The 19,005-nt window shown below is 46.2% G+C and overlaps 1 protein-coding gene across 1 annotated transcript in view; it reads right to left on the bottom strand.

The window, feature by feature from the left end:
• proser3 (proline and serine rich 3) overlaps window positions 1-19,005 on the bottom strand; it is a 30,662-nt gene that overhangs the window by 8,730 nt on the left and 2,927 nt on the right. Inside the window, exons 4-9 of the mRNA XM_080426509.1 lie at window positions 18,375-18,517; window positions 18,085-18,197; window positions 15,275-15,360; window positions 5,289-5,425; window positions 3,501-4,731; window positions 1,273-1,501 (exon numbers count right to left, since the gene is read on the bottom strand). Coding sequence (XP_080282635.1) covers window positions 1,273-1,501; window positions 3,501-4,731; window positions 5,289-5,425; window positions 15,275-15,360; window positions 18,085-18,197; window positions 18,375-18,517 — 1,939 coding nt within the window. The remainder of the gene's footprint in view (window positions 1-1,272; window positions 1,502-3,500; window positions 4,732-5,288; window positions 5,426-15,274; window positions 15,361-18,084; window positions 18,198-18,374; window positions 18,518-19,005) is intronic.

The raw sequence follows: 19,005 nt of genomic DNA, 5'->3' as shown, positions 1-19,005 counted from the left end.
GTAGGTAATTAATGTATTTGTGCAAGATGACCCTGCTACTGTATATACATTACAATGTGTATATTACTCGTTCATCATGGTTGTTCAAAGAGTTCAATCCAAAATATAATGCTGTAGGGCTAAGTGTTAGGCTGTATTTACGCACCTGCTTGTAATTAATGCTTAAACATAATTATGACCAGTATTTTTATCAGATGTCCGATAATGGCAAATTTGAATCATTCCGGACATTGGGACCAGCAGGTTACAATCCTATAGTGCGACCCCTGGTATAGACCACATTGACCCCTGGTATAGACCACATTGACCCCTGGTATAGACCACATTGACCCCTGGTATAGACCACATTGACCCCTGGTATAGACCACATTGCTTAGCAGAGTTCAGTGATGCAAATGCATGTCAAGTTGAAGGCTATAAGGGCAATAATGGGAGCACTTTTTTTTTTTAAGTAACTAAAAAGTTACTTTTCAGAGTAACGCATTACCTTTTGGTGTAAGTAACTAGTAAAGTAACTGAGTTACTTTTAAAGGAAGTAACTAGTAATGGTAGCACAACACTGGCCGCAGACCCTCGTCTCAAAATATTTTGTTCCATAGAAACCCTCCAGAAGCAAAGATTTGAGTTACAAATGTAAAAAAAATATATATATTCAAAATGTTGCACAAATTGTCAAGATTTTTTTTTAAATAGCAGCTCATAGCGCAGCACTCGGCACACTTTAAATATATAATTGTTTTTAAAGCAACTCAAATCTCAAATCTTAGCTTCTGGGGATTCTACTACCGTCTTCTAAATCTGTTGTTTTTTAAAAAACATATGTTGCTATAATCAGTGGTTCTCAAACTTTTACATGTCAAGGACCCCCAACATGATATGTATTTGGCCACGGACCCCATATCAAAATATGTTCTTCCAGTGACCCCCCGCCGCCCCAGAAGCAAAGATTTGAGTTAAAAAATGGTTGCTTTAAAGATATATATATAAATTCAAAGATTTGCACAAAGTTTCACAAGTTTTTTTTTCTTCTCACATTAGATCTGGTATCAGTTACACTGAAGCCTCAGACAAAACACTTTCATAATGCATTGTGGGTAGAATTCTCCTCCCATTACTCATGTTTACAGTTTGTTTTGTTGTGTTTTAAAGGTGAGCTGCCCCCCCCACGCACGCAGACACGCAGACACAACACACACACACACACACACACACACACACACACACACACACACACACACACACACACACACACACGCTATGCTAAGTCCGTACCTGTCCTAGTGCACAGTGGATAGGTGAAGGTGGCGGGGCGCGGTCCCCAGTGCGGTCCTCTATGGATGTCCCCTGGTACGTGTCCCTTTGGCCCCTGGATGTCCCCTGGTACGTGTCCTGTTGGCCCCTGTCTCCTCTGGGACGCTGGGGCCTCGTTGGGGCCTTTCTGGAGCCTCTGCTGTGCTGTAGACAGCCTGTGTCATCATGGTCTCCACCTCCAACGGCATGTCTGCATGGACATGGAATATATTAAATAACCATAAAGAATATATATGTTTAATGTATTATATTAAAGCACCATAAAGCATGAAATGTATTCTATTATATTATACCTCTGTGAAATAAATATCATTGTCTATTCACAGCTTTAGTAAACACCCTCATAGACTATTTCCCTGTTAACTCTCTCAGTGCCAGACCCCGAGTTATCCCGAGTTTTAGGGTTATACCCTCAGTGCCAGAACGAGAAATCCCGAGTTTAAAAAAAAAAAAAAAAAAAAAAAAAAAAGTTTTTTGAAAAGTGTTCAGAACCCAAGATATCATTATCTGAAGATTTGCAGCTCCATCCACTCTTTGTTTAACCTATAACTGAACTTTTTTTTACTTTGAAAAAAAAAAGAAAAAAATTGGCACAGTTCGCAATAATCTTTTTTTTTCATTGGCACTGAGAGAGTTAATGTCTTTATTCTTAGATTTTGTGTTTGCTGACAGTCTGTGCCAGGCCAAAGGCGTGGCCGAGAATATGTTTGCGCCCTGTCCGTCCGCCCGTCCGTCCGCCCGTCCGTGTGTGTGTGTGTGTGTATGTCGCCCGTCAGTGAACAGCTAATTTCCGGCACCGTTGGACCGATCGACGTGAAACTGTGCACACACACTCCCTGGATGCCAGAGTAGAACCTTTGCCCCAAATGTCAGCGTGCTTTTTTTTAAAAATCTTCCACGCACATTCCCACTAGGCCGAGGACTAAATGCCACCCTTTTCACATTGGTCTGTTATAGCGCCACCAGGAGGCCACAATAACCTACCTGACCTGGCGGAGATGGAGTGTTAGTTTTTGTCAACAGGGGCTCATTTTTGTACCATTTGCATGATTCTCAAAATGCTGCATATTACCTCTTGCGTACGTTTATGTTGTTTACACTTTATGCACACTAGTGTTGCACTAGCATTTGAGTAGGCTATGGCATGTTGGTGTTTGGGTTTGATTGATTGAAACCTTTATTTATTTTCGAAAAGAGTATTGAGGTTTACCCTCATATGCAATGCTGACGAGATTACATAGACACAAATCAGCAATTAAGGCACATACAGGTATAAAACACAGAAACAACAACATAAACCATAACAGAACATTTGTAAGTTAAAAACTATTACATGTTGAGGTAGGGAGATTTAAGAGCAGGTGAGTAAATTGTCCATAGGATATTGGGGCATTCATTTTTAGCGTGAGTTGTAGAATGTTCCATGAAATAGGAGCATCAAAGCAGAAAGCAGACTGAACAGGTGGAACCTCAAGTGTAAGCCAGTCACTTGAGCGGGTCTGGTGCTTTCTTTCCATTCTAATAGTAATGCAAGGTGAAGGGTGATGTTGTAACTGCTTTTGGTTTTATGATTATGACATATAAGTGTTGTTGCTGGCAGAGGCGGTTCTAGGGGGGGGGGGGGGGGCTCGGGTGGCCCCTGGAATGAGGTGCCGCCCATTGAGGTGCTGCCAGCCCAGGTGCCACACCCCCATTACACACTTTGTGTATTCGGAAATACAATCAGAGAGCGCCGGAATGCCCCCGTAAATAGAGACACAGAACTCTGATATGAGTTAAACATGTCAGACCACCGGTAAGGTCTATCATAGTCCTTTAAAGGAGTAGTTCACTCAAAAAATGACTTATTTTCTATCAATTACACACCCCATGAGGCCTTGAATCATGGAGTTTATTTATTTTTTTGTTGCATTCCTAGGACAAAAATGTGATTACCGGCTGTGTTTCCGGTAGGAGACACAATAGAGACTCCTACTGGAAATACAGCCGGTAATCACATTTTTGTCCTAGGAATACATCAAAAACTAAAATAGATACGTGAATTCAAGGCTCCATGGGGTGTGTAATTGATAAAAAAAATATTTTTTTTGGGTGAACTACTCCTTTAAGCATATAGACATAATGTAACATGTAGTGTATAATTATGTGTGAATATTTATTTTAATAATTATATATAATAATAATTATACCTGGTTGAGGTTTTGTTCTTCCTGCTGGACACCACGGTCTTCTTCTTCTCTGCCTGTATTCTGTGTTGTTTCTCCTGGCGGTTCCTCTCGGCTCCCCTCCACTCTTCTTCTTCTGTGGTCACAGATGAAGCGGGCTGCAGCGGCCACGACGGCCGCGCCGACACACGTTTACCAAGCTCCTCCTCCTCAGAGGAGGAAGTGGGAGGAGCCACACCGCGGGTCCTGGGCTGGGGGAGGTGCTTGTGTCGCGGTTTGGAAGGAGGGGGCGAGCGGGCGGGGCAGGGCAGCACGTCACAGAGGAGGTGCATGTGGGCGGGGACATGGGCCTGGGCGTCGCCGCTCTGGAGTCTGGAGAGCGTAGGGCTGGAGATGGGCGTGGCAGAGGGGCGGGGCCGGACTCCCGTTGTAGTGGTCTGTTGGGTTTCTGGTTGTGATGGAGGACGAACCGTTTGGGAGGAAGGGTCCTGAGGGGACTGAGACTGCTGCTGAGCTGGGTACTGAAGGGACTGAGACTGCTGCTGAGCTGGGTACTGGGGGGACTGAGACTGCTGCTGAGCTGGGTACTGAGGGGCCTGAGACTGCTGCTGAGCTGGGTACTGAGACTGCTGCTGAGCTGGGTACTGAGGGGCCTGAGACTGCTGCTGAGCTGGGTACTGAAGGGACTGAGACTGCTGCTGAGCTGGGTAATGGGGGGCCTGAGACTGCTGCTGAGCTGGGTACTGGGGGGACTGAGACTGCTGCTGAGCTGGGTACTGAGGGGCCTGAGACTGCTGCTGAGCTGGGTAGTGAGACTGCTGCTGAGCTGGGTACTGAGGGGCCTGAGACTGCTGCTGAGCTGGGTACTGAGGGGCCTGAGACTGCTGCTGAGCTGGGTACTGAGGGGCCTGAGACTGCTGCTGAGCTGGGTACTGAGACTGCTGCTGAGCTGGGTACTGAGGGGCCTGAGACTGCTGCTGAGCTGGGTACTGAGGGGCCTGAGACTGCTGCTGAGCTGGGTACTGAGGGGACTGAGACTGCTGCTGAGCTGGGTACTGAGACTGCTGCTGAGCTGGGTACTGGGGGGACTGAGACTGCTGTTGAGCTGGGTACTGGGGGGACTGGGTCGGGGGCGGGGCCCACTGGCGTGCCAACTCCATCTTCCTCCTCAAACGCCACTGGAACAGGATGTCGTCTGCTGGGCGTGGCGTTGAGGAGGCGGGGCCAACATGGAGGGAAGCTGAGCTCAGAGTTCCTGCAGATTCATAATAAATAAACACACTGTAGAATGTCTGTGTGAATGGGTGAATGTGTGTGTGTGTGTGTGTGTGTGTGTGTGTGTGTGTGTGTGTGTGTGTGTGTGTGTGTGTGTGTGTGTGTGTGTGTGTGTGTGTGTGTGTGTGTGTGTGGGTGTGTGGGTGAATGTAAAGCACCCTGATGGTCATGCTGTCCTGGCATTTGGCCGTTGTGCCAAGAGGCCTTGCCCCTAAAATGATGCCACTCCAGCCCATGTGCATGTATATATTTTCCCTTGTGTGTGTGTGTGTCTTACGATTATGAATGTTTTTGTATACATTAGTAACAGATGGGTGTATATAGTGTACTGTAATGTTATTGTAATATGCTGCCTGGAGAATGACACTTCTCCAAACCATGGAGGGTCTTCACGTTTCACTTTTCAATTGTTGTATCTTTTGATATGTGAAACACACAAACAAACAAACACACACACACACACAAACACACACACACACACAGACACACACATCACCACATCATACGTCCATCTCCCTCCACAAGCAGCATTCTTACCAGCAGTGACTGGTTCCATGGCACTGGGAATGATGGCTCTTCTTACTGGTTCATCTAGACTGACTGGAGAGGAGAACTCTGAGCCTCCCAGACCCTCTGAGCTGATGGGGACGGACTCACTGCTGACCGAGCCCTCACTGAGGAACACATGACAACATGTTAACAACATGTTAACAACATGTTAACAACATGTTAACAACATGTTAACAACATGTTAATAACATGTTAACAACATGTTAATAACATGTTAACAACATGTTAATAACAGGTTACAAACACAATATTTTACAAACAGAACCCTCACTGAGAACAAACACAAGGTGACTCCACCAAACAGACTACTTCAGACTACTTCAGACTACTTCAGACTACAACAGACCAGCAGTCTGTTGGCAAAAGTTGGCATTTTAGTTCATCACAAGCAGTCGGCCGATGCGCACATTGTTGGTCCTTCTGGTCGATCTACACGGTCACAGCTTTTTTCTGTTCTGGCTCCACAGTGGTGGAATGAACTCCTCACTGATGTCAGGACAGCAGAGACACTGATGTCATGACAGCAGAGACACTGATGTCAGGACAGCAGAGACACTGATGTCATGACAGCAGAGTCACTGATGTCAGGACAGCAGAGACACTGATGTCATGACAGCAGAGACACTGATGTCAGGACAGCAGAGACACTGATGTCCTGACATCAGTGACTCTGATGTCAGGACAGCAGAGTCACTGATGTCAGGACAGCAGAGACACTGATGTCATGACAGCAGAGTCACTGATGTCATGACAGCAGAGTCACTGATGTCAGGACAGCAGAGACACTGATGTCAGGACAGCAGAGTCACTGATGTCAGGACAGCAGAGACACTGATGTCAGGACAGCAGAGTCACTGATGTCAGGACAGCAGAGTCACTGATGTCAGGACAGCAGAGACACTGATGTCAGGACAGCAGAGACACTGATGTCAGGACAGCAGAGACACTGATGTCATGACAGCAGAGTCACTGATGTCAGGACAGCAGAGACACTGATGTCATGACAGCAGAGACACTGATGTCAGGACAGCAGAGACACTGATGTCAGGACAGCAGAGTCACTGCCCATCTTTCACCGCAGGCTGAAAACTCACCTCTTCAGGAAACACTACCCTTGCCTACTTGCTGTCAATTATTTGAACGAGCTCTTGTTTTATTGGATCTTGTTTATTTGATACGTATTTGTTTTAGCTCATTGCTCATTTGATTTTCCTATTTGTCTCATCTGTTTATGAAAGTAGGTACTATGTAGCTGATATATTGCACTTTTACTTTAGCACTAGGTATACTCTTAGTTGCTTGTTTTAGAAGAGAATGCACTTCAGACTTCTGGTGATTAGTAGTTTCCTTGCCTACCTATGTTGAATGCACTTATTGTAAGTCGCTTTGGATAAAAGCATCTGCTAAATGACCGTAATGTAATTGTTGTGCTAATGCTATAGAGCTGCATGGCAACAGGTTGTCGGCAGGAGACACTTTCCAACGCCTCCCGCCGCCGAGTCGGCCCGATATCGGCCCGATATCGGCCCGGTGGAGAGCTGCCTTTAAAGGCAACAGGTTACAAAACAAAACGGAAAGAAGAGGAGATCCGAGCACTCCAAAGAGTGGAGGAGAGGAATGGAGTTAAAACAAACTTTAATGTGTAAACATTGTTTGTTTTAACTCCATTCCTCTGCTCAGATCTCCTTTGATATTCTTTCCACTGTGAGAAAATCTCTGTTTTGAGGGTCGTGTGCGTCGGAATTGAACACGGAAGCGTGTTCCCGATCAGCAGCAGATTAGGAACAAGCAATCAGGTCTACACACACAATGATGGTCATCTTCGCACGCGAAGGACGAACATTGTGTGTAGACCTGATTGCTTGTTTTTCGGATTGCTTGTTTTTCTCGCCACATTGAATATGCGACGCTAATAATGTTTTTTATATAAGTTGTGAAAAATTGTCGTTTTTTAAGAGAGGACTGTATGTTCATAGGGGTTGAAGCTATTCCCACCACAGGGCTCCGGTCATAGAGCATGTATTCAAAGATGACACTCGATGGCAGTTTATGGGTTTTTATGTAGAATAGTAGTTGGCAGATACAAACATACACAGTGATGAATGGTATCTGAAATAATGGAAATCATGACATAAATATACAGAAATGGAAACAGTGAACTAATATCCTATGCAAACTAGGATACAGCACATAGCACATCACTACAGTGAGCCATGAACCATGAAGCCATTAGCTTAGACCTACTTAGCCTGCTCACACACACACAGAATAGGCCCTGTTGTTAGCTTAGCCACTGAACTTTAGCTAGCACATACTGTTACAAAAACGAACTTTTTAAACCACACACAGATCAATTCTGATACAATGAACATGTTACCACATGAACCAATATTGCACTATATAGACAAAAACAAACTCACTTCGTCAAGAACGCATTCTTAAGTGCATATGTTTGTGTGTAGCTGCATATGGGAAGCACAACTGTAAACAACTGGGGTCCTCTTTTACTGGGAGTGCCCAAACAGGAGCCTCAACTAAAGTGCAAATTGGGGCCTCAGAAAACTACAGGGTGCCTGAAGCACTCCTGCACTAAATTAATTAGGACAATAAATGTGGGTATAGGGAATTTTGTACAGCCGCCCCCAGATTAGTAGGGCTAATATGTAAACAAGAAAATTCCCCTAGTCATTTAGCTGTCTTCGTCCTCTTCGGGAATAGCCGACAGCTTTAGGAGGCGGGACATCTGGCGCCAGTCGGTGCGGTCCTTTACCTTCCCTTTTGCTGACCTGATCTGCAGGCCAGTGGGCACGTGGTAGTTGCGGGTCGTACTGACTTTCCATCCGTAAGGGCTCTGACATCCTCTGGGAAGCAGTCTCCTTGGCAGCTCGTCAGGATGACGGCCTCCGCTTCTCTGTAGTCCGGCTCAGACAGTTTCCCATCTGGAGCTGCCGCCCCGTGAAGGGACTGATATGTTGCCTCCACCAATGCCTTCCACGAGGTGAACTGGTTGATACCATCTGGTGGTGAACTAAGGGTCGTCAGGAAGCATTGTTGCGTCGGCACTTGGTGCTGCAAACCGTCCGGTCCCTGTAGGGCCCATCCGAGCTGAGTATGCACAGCTGCCGGACCCCCATTAGGGCCGCGTCTGATTGGCTCTTTGGCAGTGATTAGACTGGTGTAATCGGCACCGATCAAGATGAGCGGCTGAGCTCGTTCAAAGGGCTGTAGGGGGATCCCTTTCAAGTGTTGATAGCGTTTTTGTAGTGCCTCCACAGGGTATGACTGCTCAGCCAGGGCTAAACGGTTGGCAGTGAATGCCCCTGTAATGTTGTAGCGCTCTTCCGGTCTAGCTATGGAAGACAGCTGGAAGTCGACTGATGAGCCAGTTAGGTGAGCGATGTCGTGACGGATCGTCCTCAGGGCCAATGACTCCCTTTTCCCTTGGAGGTTAAGGTGCTGCGCTGCAGCAGAGAGGAGGATAGTCCGCTCCGCACCATCATCAAGGATACCGTATGTCTCAAGCAATCTTTCTCCGTTCCGCAGCAGTACAGGCACCATTTTCAGGTAGACTCGTCCTGTTGGATTGGAGTTGGTGAGGTAGACTTGGTCAGGTGCTGACGTGACATGTAGGATAGTGGGGCCTTGTGAGGAGATGCTGTGAAGAACCCTGAGATGCACCTCTGCGCATTCTCCGCAGGGCTTCTTAAGTGTGCATTCCTGGTACTTATGATTGGTACGTCCACATTTCCAGCATCGCTTGCCCTCCTTTACCCACTGAAGGATCTGCTCTTGTGAACACTTTTGTATCGCAGGGCACTGGGACAAGTAGTGTTCTTCACTGCGGCAATAGATGCAAAGGCGATTGAACTTCCCATTGCGTTTTGGTGCTTGGGTGGTCAAACTGGGCTGATCCTCACAGACTTCTGTCTGCTCACCACCATGGTAGACTGTTGCAGACTGACCTTTTGGCCTGGTAATAGGCTGATGTTCCTTTTGTGGGCTTTGGTGACTTTCTGTATGGTAACGTTGCACCATCTTGGCGGACAGGCGCTGTGCTGCTGCCTTTACGCTTAGCCACTCTGACAAGTCTTTTAAGTTGTAGGGGTTCAGGCTGTTGGTCTGCAGTCTCCCTCTAACCTGAAGATGCTCGATGAAGCTATCCCTGGAGTGTTTGGGGAGTTTACTAAGCAACCTATCTGCGTGGCCTGTACAAGTCAGTTCAGTGCCCTGAGGGCCCTCAAGTGATGTCAGCATATCAACTAGCAGATCAATGCTGAGGGCAAAACTCTGGAATGCCTTTGAGTCGCCAGCTTTAACATCGGGCAGGTTTAGGATGGTGGCTATTTCACTCTGGGCCAGTTGATGCGGTTGCCCATATTGACACTGCAAGGCTTTCATGGCTTCAGTGTATGGCTGGGAATAGTGGCGGCAGGCCTGCGCTATCAGCCGGGCTTCGTCCAATAACAAATGTTCCAACAGTACTCGGTAGGCATGTAACGATTCACTCAACTCACGATACGATTCGAATCACGATTCGAGGTTCACGATACGATTTTTCATGATTTTTAAGCACATTTATTTTCGAGACAAATTACTGAAAAACCTTGATTATTTCTCTTACAAAAATCATGTATTTTTTAACAACTGTATTTTCTCTCGTCCTCTTTTCAATATATGAAATTAAGCCTTTTTTATTATTCATGAGGTACATGCATTAACTGTAAGGTACACATTAAGACATATACTTTTTTATCTGTAAAATAATAACTTTAAATATATAAGTATTATGAAATAAATGAATTTTAAAACATATGTCCCAGATGAAATACATTATAAAGAAAACCTTCAAATAAACAAATTAAGGCTTAGCCTTTGTTCCAAGCTTGGGATTTACAAGTATATTTTTATCTATGCTATATTCTCAGCATTCTGTACACATTTATGTAATAAGGTTAACTGTTTTAAACTGCTCCAAATGAGATTAGATTAAAAATTAATTGATTAATATCAATGTAATTCGCTATATATCTGACAGACAGTGTTGAAAGGAGTTTGACGTTGTCAGCAGTCTGATACAATTGTTAAATTATTATTATTCATATAGATTATTATTCATTGTACTCTGCAGCGGCAGCCGCACCGAGGCGCTCCAGAATTAGCCGTTTTCATTAGAAGCCTATCAGTTGTATGTTTCCTACAGAGTTTAAATCAGACAGGCTAACAACAGCTAACAATATTGTCAGATGGGGGAGGGGGTAAACGGTATAGTTTGGGCTTTTCATCAATCAAATAAACATGTTTACATGCGACGCACATTTCCCTCTTTATGCAGTGCGATCGCCTAGTTGTTTAGATTTCATAGCCTGAGAGGACGTGAACCCAACTCTGCCGTTCATAGCCTGCCGTTGAGTGAGTGAAGAAGAGACCCACGGAGGCAGCTATGGTGGCCCTGAGGGGACAAAATAGTAGGCGGATAACAAGGAATGGAGTCTGACTCGATTGCGCCCTCTGCTGGTTGCATCGCGATGTCATATTTTATTGCATCGATTTAAATCGTCACCACTTTGAATCGATTTAAATCGATATACGATAAATCGTTACATGCTTAGTACTCGGTACTTGTAGTGTTCTGATAGCTCGCTGCGAGGGTTCAGAAGGTGATCTAATGCCATCTTGAGGTCAGCGAACTCTCTTTCACTGTCGGTTGACAAGTTTGGAAGTGCTGGGACAGGAACTGGCTGGACTGAGGGTTGATCGCTCGGCTGGTACACCTGGATGACGTGTGCAGTTGGTGGAGGCTGACTGAACATTGTATCAGGACGTTGGTATTGGGAAGGGGATGCCATGGGCCACAGTGACTGGTAAACTTGTGGTGCTGAAACTGTTGTTGGGTGCAGCTGGTATACTGGTGGCGCTGTGGTAGTAACCTCGTGCTGCTGAAAGGTTGGCTGCGCGGAGGCTGGCGGCTGGTGGTGCTGGTAGGCCGGCTGTGCGGAGGCTGGCGGCTGGTGGTGCTGGTAGGCCGGCTGTGCGGAGGCTGGCGGCTGGTGGTGCTGGTAGGCCGGCGGCTGGTGGTGCTGGTAGGCCGGCTGGTGGTGCTGGTAGGCCGGCTGGTGGTATTGGTAGGCCGGCTGCTGGTGCTGGTAGGCTGGCTGCACAGTAGCTGCTGGCTGGTGCTGCTGGTTGGCCGACTGTGCTGTAGCAATCGGCTGGATCTGCTGATAGACCGGCTGCGCTGAGGCTGAGGTTGTGTGCAGCTGGTGCAACAACGGTGATAAAGCTGGCATCGTGGGAGAGTGGTACGCCGGCTGTGAGGCTGATGTCAGATAGAGCTGGTACGCCGGTTGGGAGGCTGGCGTCGGTTGTGGATGGTGTGCCGGCTGTAGTGAAATTGGCATCAGCTGCTGCTGGTACGGCTGGGCTGCCGCGGGCATCGGGTGCTGCTGATACGACAGTTGTATGGAAGCTGGCGTCGGCTGCGGCTGGTACACTGCCGGTGCTGAAGCCAGCGTTGGATGCTGCTGGTACGCTGGCTGTGTTGAGGCCAGCGTTGGATGCTGCTGGTACGCTGGCTGTACTGAAGCCAGCGTTGGATGCTGCTGGTACGCTGGCTGTGCTGAAGCCAGCGTTGGATGCTGCTGGTACGCTGGCTGTGTTGAGGCCAGCGTTGGATGCTGCTGGTACGCTGGCTGTACTGAAGCCAGCGTTGGATGCTGCTGGTACGCTGGCTGTGCTGAAGCCAGCGTTGGATGCTGCTGGTACGCTGGCTGTACTGAAGCCAGCGTTGGATGCTGCTGGTACGCTGGCTGTGTTGAAGCCAGCGTTGGATGCTGCTGGTACGCTGGCTGTACTGAAGCCAGCGTTGGATGCTGCTGGTACGCTGGCTGTGTTGAGGCCAGCGTTGGATGCTGCTGGTACGCTGGATGTACTGAAGCCAGCGTTGGATGCTGCTGGTACGCTGGCTGTGTTGAAGCCAGCGTTGGATGCTGCTGGTACGCTGGCTGTGTTGAAGCCAGCGTTGGATGCTGCTGGTACGCTGGCTGTGTTGAAGCCAGAGTTGGATGCTGCTGGTACGCTGGCTGTGTTGAAGCCAGTGAAGCAGGCGTCTGGTGCTGCAGTGAAGCCGGCGTCTGGTGCTGCAGTGAAGCAGGCGTCTGGTGCTGCAGTGAAGCAGGCGTCTGTTGCTGCAGTGAAGCAGGCGTCTGTTGCTGCAGTGAAGCAGGCGTCTGTTGCTGCAGTGAAGCCGGCGTCTGGTGCTGCAGTGAAGCCGGCGTCTGGTGCTGCAGTGAAGCAGGCGTCTGGTGCTGCAGTGAAGCAGGCGTCTGTTGCTGCAGTGAAGCAGGCGTCTGTTGCTGCAGTGAAGCAGGCGTCTGTTGCTGCAGTGAAGCAGGCGTCTGTTGCTGCAGTGAAGCAGGCGTCTGGTGCTGCAGTGAAGCCGGCGTCTGGTGCTGCAGTGAAGCAGGCGTCTGGTGCTGCAGTGAAGCAGGCGTCTGTTGCTGCAGTGAAGCAGGCGTCTGTTGCTGCAGTGAAGCAGGCGTCTGTTGCTGCAGTGAAGCAGGCGTCTGGTGCTGCAGTGAAGCCGGCGTCTGGTGCTGCAGTGAAGCAGGCGTCTGGTGCTGCAGTGAAGCAGGCGTCTGGTGCTGCAGTGAAGCAGGCGTCTGGTGCTGCAGTGAAGCAGGCGTCTGGTGCTGCAGTGAAGCAGGCGTCTGGTGCTGCAGTGAAGCAGGCGTCTGGTGCTGCAGTGAAGCAGGCGTCTGGTGCTGCAGTGAAGCCGGCGTCTGGTGCTGCAGTGAAGCAGGCGTCTGGTGCTGCAGTGAAGCAGGCGTCTGGTGCTGCAGTGAAGCAGGCGTCTGGTGCTGCAGTGAAGCAGGCGTCTGGTGTTGCTGAGAGGCCACTGATGAGGGGGAGGTTTGACTGGCATGTGGCGATGCAATAGTAGGTGTCGTCACTGGGGCTGCCGACATGGGGTGTGCCTGGACGGCACTTCTGTAGGTAGTTGAGCTCTGCCATTGGTGCATGGACAGCTGAGCTAGCTGGTCAGACATAACATGCTGTTGAGGGTTTACTGTGCTTGGGGGGGCAGTAAAAGAGATGTTTAAAGTGTTAGGTCTGACCACCGGTGAGAGGTGGTACGGTGTATGAATGGGGGGCAGATCTCGCTGCTTCTGATGTGGAGGAGATACAGCATCGCTAATGATGGAGATCTCTTGCAGATTTTCCTCCTCATCTTGCAGGCTTCTAGGTGACTGATTGTATGCTAGGGGGTTAGGATATGCCATATTTTGGTTGAGATGACTTAGGGGGTCTGGTCTATACTGCCCACTGGAATACCTTGGCATAGAGTATTGGTCTGCAGTCGAGGCAAACTCTGCTTGCCCACTGATTGGCCACATCTGTGCTATGCTGGTTGTCTGGGCGTCCCCTTGCACTATTGTCTGAGTGCTGGTAGGGACTGGGGGTGGCAGTAAGGAGTGGGGAAGGTTGACCTGGTATTGGAGTAGGTGGGATGGCATATGACGTATCCTTGTTGAGTCCCCTTGTGTCATCTTGCTGTGGTGAGTGGAGCATCCGGTTCGAAGGACCATGTGAAAAATTGTCGTTTTTTAAGAGAGGACTGTATGTTCATAGGGGTTGAAGCTATTCCCACCACAGGGCTCCGGTCATAGAGCATGTATTCAAAGATGACACTCGATGGCAGTTTATGGGTTTTTATGTAGAATAGTAGTTGGCAGATACAAACATACACAGTGATGAATGGTATCTGAAATAATGGAAATCATGACATAAATATACAGAAATGGAAACAGTGAACTAATATCCTATGCAAACTAGGATACAGCACATAGCACATCACTACAGTGAGCCATGAACCATGAAGCCATTAGCTTAGACCTACTTAGCCTGCTCACACACACACAGAATAGGCCCTGTTGTTAGCTTAGCCACTGAACTTTAGCTAGCACATACTGTTACAAAAACGAACTTTTTAAACCACACACAGATCAATTCTGATACAATGAACATGTTACCACATGAACCAATATTGCACTATATAGACAAAAACAAACTCACTTCGTCAAGAACGCATTCTTAAGTGCATATGTTTGTGTGTAGCTGCATATGGGAAGCACAACTGTAAACAACTGGGGTCCTCTTTTACTGGGAGTGCCCAAACAGGAGCCTCAACTAAAGTGCAAATTGGGGCCTCAGAAAACTACAGGGTGCCTGAAGCACTCCTGCACTAAATTAATTAGGACAATAAATGTGGGTATAGGGAATTTTGTACATAAGTGGTGGCAACATTTTTAGACACCACACGGGTCTTCCCAACAATAGCGAAGATTAAAGTCAGGGTGAACATGGGCAAACAATAACTTAATAGCCAAACTAGGTCTAATGAAGCACGCTAGCATTTGGGCTAACTCTGTTGCCTGAGGCCAAGTTGCACTGTCTGCAACTGTTACAGTGTTGAAGGAGGGGAGCGGAGGGCGGTTACTGCGGAGGACGGGCCGTCTCCCCATTGGCTTAAAGGACAGGCAAAACGGGGAAGTGTCCCCATTGGCTTTAAAGGAGTGAAGGACAGCCAGGATAGCCAATGATTGAAAACATGTCGAACATGATGCAAATATTTAGGATGACGATTAGGTCTGACTGTTCATAGACTCAGGCGCTCTTCGAGCACCTGGTAAAAATAGACGGTTTCACCAGGTCCCTGATTCTTAGCAGTTAGTTAAGTGTGTTTTAATTCAGGTGGATCGTTGGGGTGGTCCTACCTTCTCAGCAGCAGTTTATTAAGTGTGTTTTAATTCAGGTGGGTGGTGGGGTGGTCCTACCTTCTCAGCAGCAGTTTATTAAGTGTGTTTTAATTCAGGTGGGTGGTGGGGTGGTCCTACCTTCTCAGCAGCAGTTTATTAAGCGTGTTTTAATTCAGGTGGGTGGTGGGGTGGTCCTACCTTCTCAGCAGCAGCCTGCTGGCCCGTTCCTGTAGCCGCAGGATCTCTGGGTCAACGAGGTCAACGTGGGAGGAGTCTGACAGACCCTGGTGACCCAATACAGAAAACAATGAAACAACAGTGAACACATGAATATTCATTACAGTCACATTACTGGGTGAATCACCCCCACGCTCTATTTACTGCAAACATTATATAATGCATGTAAACACATTCAATCCGGTCACTTTAGTTTAGATCTACAAGCTCATAGTGCGGCACCGAGTGCCACGCTATGAGCTTGTAGATCTGCTATTTTTAATAAATCGTGAAACTTTGTGCAAATCTTTGAATATATATATTTTTTTGAAGCGAACATTTGTAAACTTAAATCTTTGCTTCTGGGGGGTCCCTGGAACAACATTATTTTGCGATGGGGGTCCGCGACCAAATACATATCTAAAAATGCTTTCTAAATTCTAACAGTATGTTGCTATATCAGTGGTGCCCCAACTTTTTCATTCTCAAAATGTTTTGTTTCAGGGACCCCCCCCCCCCCCCCCCAGAAGCAAATATTGGAGTAAAACATTTTCGGTTTAAAAAAAATATATATATATATTCAAAGTTTTGCACACATTTTCACGATTTTTCAAAAAATAGCAGATCTACAAGCTCATAGCGCGGCACTCGGTGCCGCGCTATGAGCTTGTAGATCTGCTATTTTTGAATAGCCAAAGAATTCTTAACGGATATAAATAAGCTCATCATCAGTTCTCCTGACATCACATCATACCGAGGTAATTAGGTTACAGTATTAATTAAGGTGTCGAGCAGTTATTTTCTTCTTCAATAACCATGCATGCTGGGGCAAAGAATATGCAGTTCAGTTGTATAAAAGACCTGTGAAGAATTATAATAAACACAGACGTCCACAGCAGACAGAGAGCAGTGACTGTACGATGTAAATATTTATGAGCAGAATAAACCCTGACAATGTGTCACTCTTTTATGACATTACACAGCAGACACTCACACTTACATAACATCCTAACGACATCCTAACAACACAGACCACAGCAACGCATTCTAAAAACAAATCACCGTATTTATAAGTGAAATGTCTCTGTTACAGTACCCTGTAGAAAATGTATAGTATAAAGTAGAATCTGCAGAATTGCATCCTTTTTATGGACGTCATACAGCCGAGGGGCCTAAATGCCCATCACACTAGAATGCCCATCTGCAATAGAAAACAACTATAGTTTCACAACAACTTGAAATCCATTGAACATCCATATTTGAACTCCAGTTGATTCCTCACACAGTATTGACTTGATATATTAAGACATTTTTCAAAAAGAAATTGGCCATTTTGGAAATGGACCAAAACAATTTATATATTTTCAATCTGGTTTATTTATCCTCAAGCCAAATTGTTCTATAAATCTCCATTTATATTTCATGTTCCTTTCCATAAATTAATGGCCAATGTTATACTTTGTCGTATAAAAGCGTCACACAAGAATAGCAAAGAATACAAAATAGCAGACATTTTTGGAAAAACTTAGATCTTAGGCCAGGTTGAAAGAGGTTCAGTGTGTGTGTGTGTGTGTGTGTGTGTGTGTGTGTGTGTGTGTGTGTGTGTGTGTGTGTGTGTGTGTGTGTGTGTGTGTGTGTGTGTGTGTGTGTGTGTGTGTGTGTGTTTTATGAATATTGAACCAATTAAACGTATTAACAAGAGCTTGTGACTCATAATACTACTAAATAATAACTACATTTGTTTTTACATTTCCTGAAAAGTAACAGTTGTGGACGTACAAGGTTTCTACCTGACAGAGAGGATATGTATGAGCAGGAAGTGGACTCAGGGGCATCATTTGGCTCATCAGGGGATGGCGCCCCCTAGTGTTCACATTTAACCTCAAATCCAGTTATTTTATGCACAATTGTCCCCAACTCTGCATTGTTTTTTAGCAGATTAACCCATTTAAACCGGCAACGTAGCTGTGTAACCACTTTAAGCATTATTTTATACTTGGGCTATTCAAAAATAGCAGATCTACAAGCTCATAACGCGGAACCGAGTGCAGCGCTATGAGCTTGTAGATCTGCTATTTTTTGAAAAAAACATGGAAAATGTGAGCAAATCTTGAATATATATATATTTTTAAAGTGAACATTTGTAACTCAAATCTTTGCTTCTGCTGGAGGTCCATGGAACAACATATCTTGAGATGGGGGTCCGCGGCCAAATACATATCATTTTGTGGGTCCTTGACATGAAAAGGATTGAGAACAACTGATTATTAAAAAAAAATGTTGTAGAATCCCCCAGAAGCAAAGATTTGAGTCACAAATATTCACTTTAAAAACATATACATATTCAAAGATTTGCACAGATGTTCACGATTTTTGCCACGCTATGAGCTTGTAGATCTGCTATTTTTGAATAGCCAAAAGAAATAACACAGATGCGTTCCCAGTCTAAAAGGGTTAATCTGATTTAATGCAATCGATGCCGTCCATCTTACATGTGACACATCATTTAGACAAGCATTTTATTGTTAATGCAACCATTCATTTATTAAACACTCTCAACGTAGCATCCCTGTTTCGGGAATATCATTATAGGCGAACATTTTCAAACATTTTCTCTTTTCGCCCCCAAACAAATAGCTAAAATAGTGGATCTACAAGCTCTCAACGCGTCGCCAGGCGGCGCGTCGAGAGCTTGTAGATCCACTATTTTAGCTATTTTAGAAGTGAAGCAACTTAGTTTTTGCCACCCCGGCCCTGTTTCTTTCTGAAAAGACGTCTCTGAGTGGACTCACCAGTGCAGTGAACTCCAGGGTGTCTGTACAGGGGGAGGGGGGGCTGCTATGGTGTCTGACTGGACTGGGGGTCCCTGAGTGGTGGTCCGGTACTGAGTGGTGGTCCGGCACAGCTGGGACAACAGAAACACAGGGGAGACACGGCAGAGATGGCTTACTTTCTCCAATGTACAAGTGGTGACATCATGTTCCATATTAAAAGGTGCAGTGATATGGTTTTGTTAAAATAAATATGTTTTCATAATAATCATTGTTATATGATAAAACTACAAGTTAAAGCACAGACAGACCTTTATGTGGGCTCTGCGTGGGGGTAGAACTACAGGGTAAAGGTGATGGGTCCCTCATCCACCAGAAGGACTGAGGTTCCTCTGCTCTCTGCTGGCGCTCCGCTCTGCTCTGTGGACGACCGTGGCGAAAACGATCTACAAACCTGTTGGAACAGTGATCATGGATGTTACATGTTATCTACATACCTGATAGAACAGTGATCATGGATGTTACATGTTATGTCATATACTGTACATCATCAATGAACCCATTGATCAGTGATTACTACAGTGATGTGATTGGAGCCACAGAATCATTCAAATAATTTCAACTTGTGTTTGAGAAATAATTACGGTATGTAAATATAGATCACCTATAAATCAAATATAAATCACCATAAAGCACCTTTCTAGTGTCAAAGTAATTTAGTAAACTAGTGAAAATTTGTAAAGAACTACTGGTTAATGCAATTATGTCTGAGTTGAATACACTCCCCTTCTCCCTATGGCATTTGCTATACCCTGTTGTAGACACCTTGGGTCCTGTCCTGACCATTTTGCATTTCTTTTGTTACTATGCTAGTTTATGGTTGGGTTGCAGGAGAAAGGGTGTTGGCGGCTAGGTATGTCTGTAACAGAAGGGGTTTCCTTT

The sequence above is a fragment of the Gymnoscopelus braueri genome (genome assembly GCF_963280865.1).
Source record: "Gymnoscopelus braueri genome assembly, chromosome: 4".
NCBI classification, from domain to species: Eukaryota; Metazoa; Chordata; class Actinopteri; order Myctophiformes; family Myctophidae; genus Gymnoscopelus; species Gymnoscopelus braueri.
Note: the sequence above shows the minus strand (reverse complement) of the source record. Positions and strands in the feature narration are given on the sequence as shown.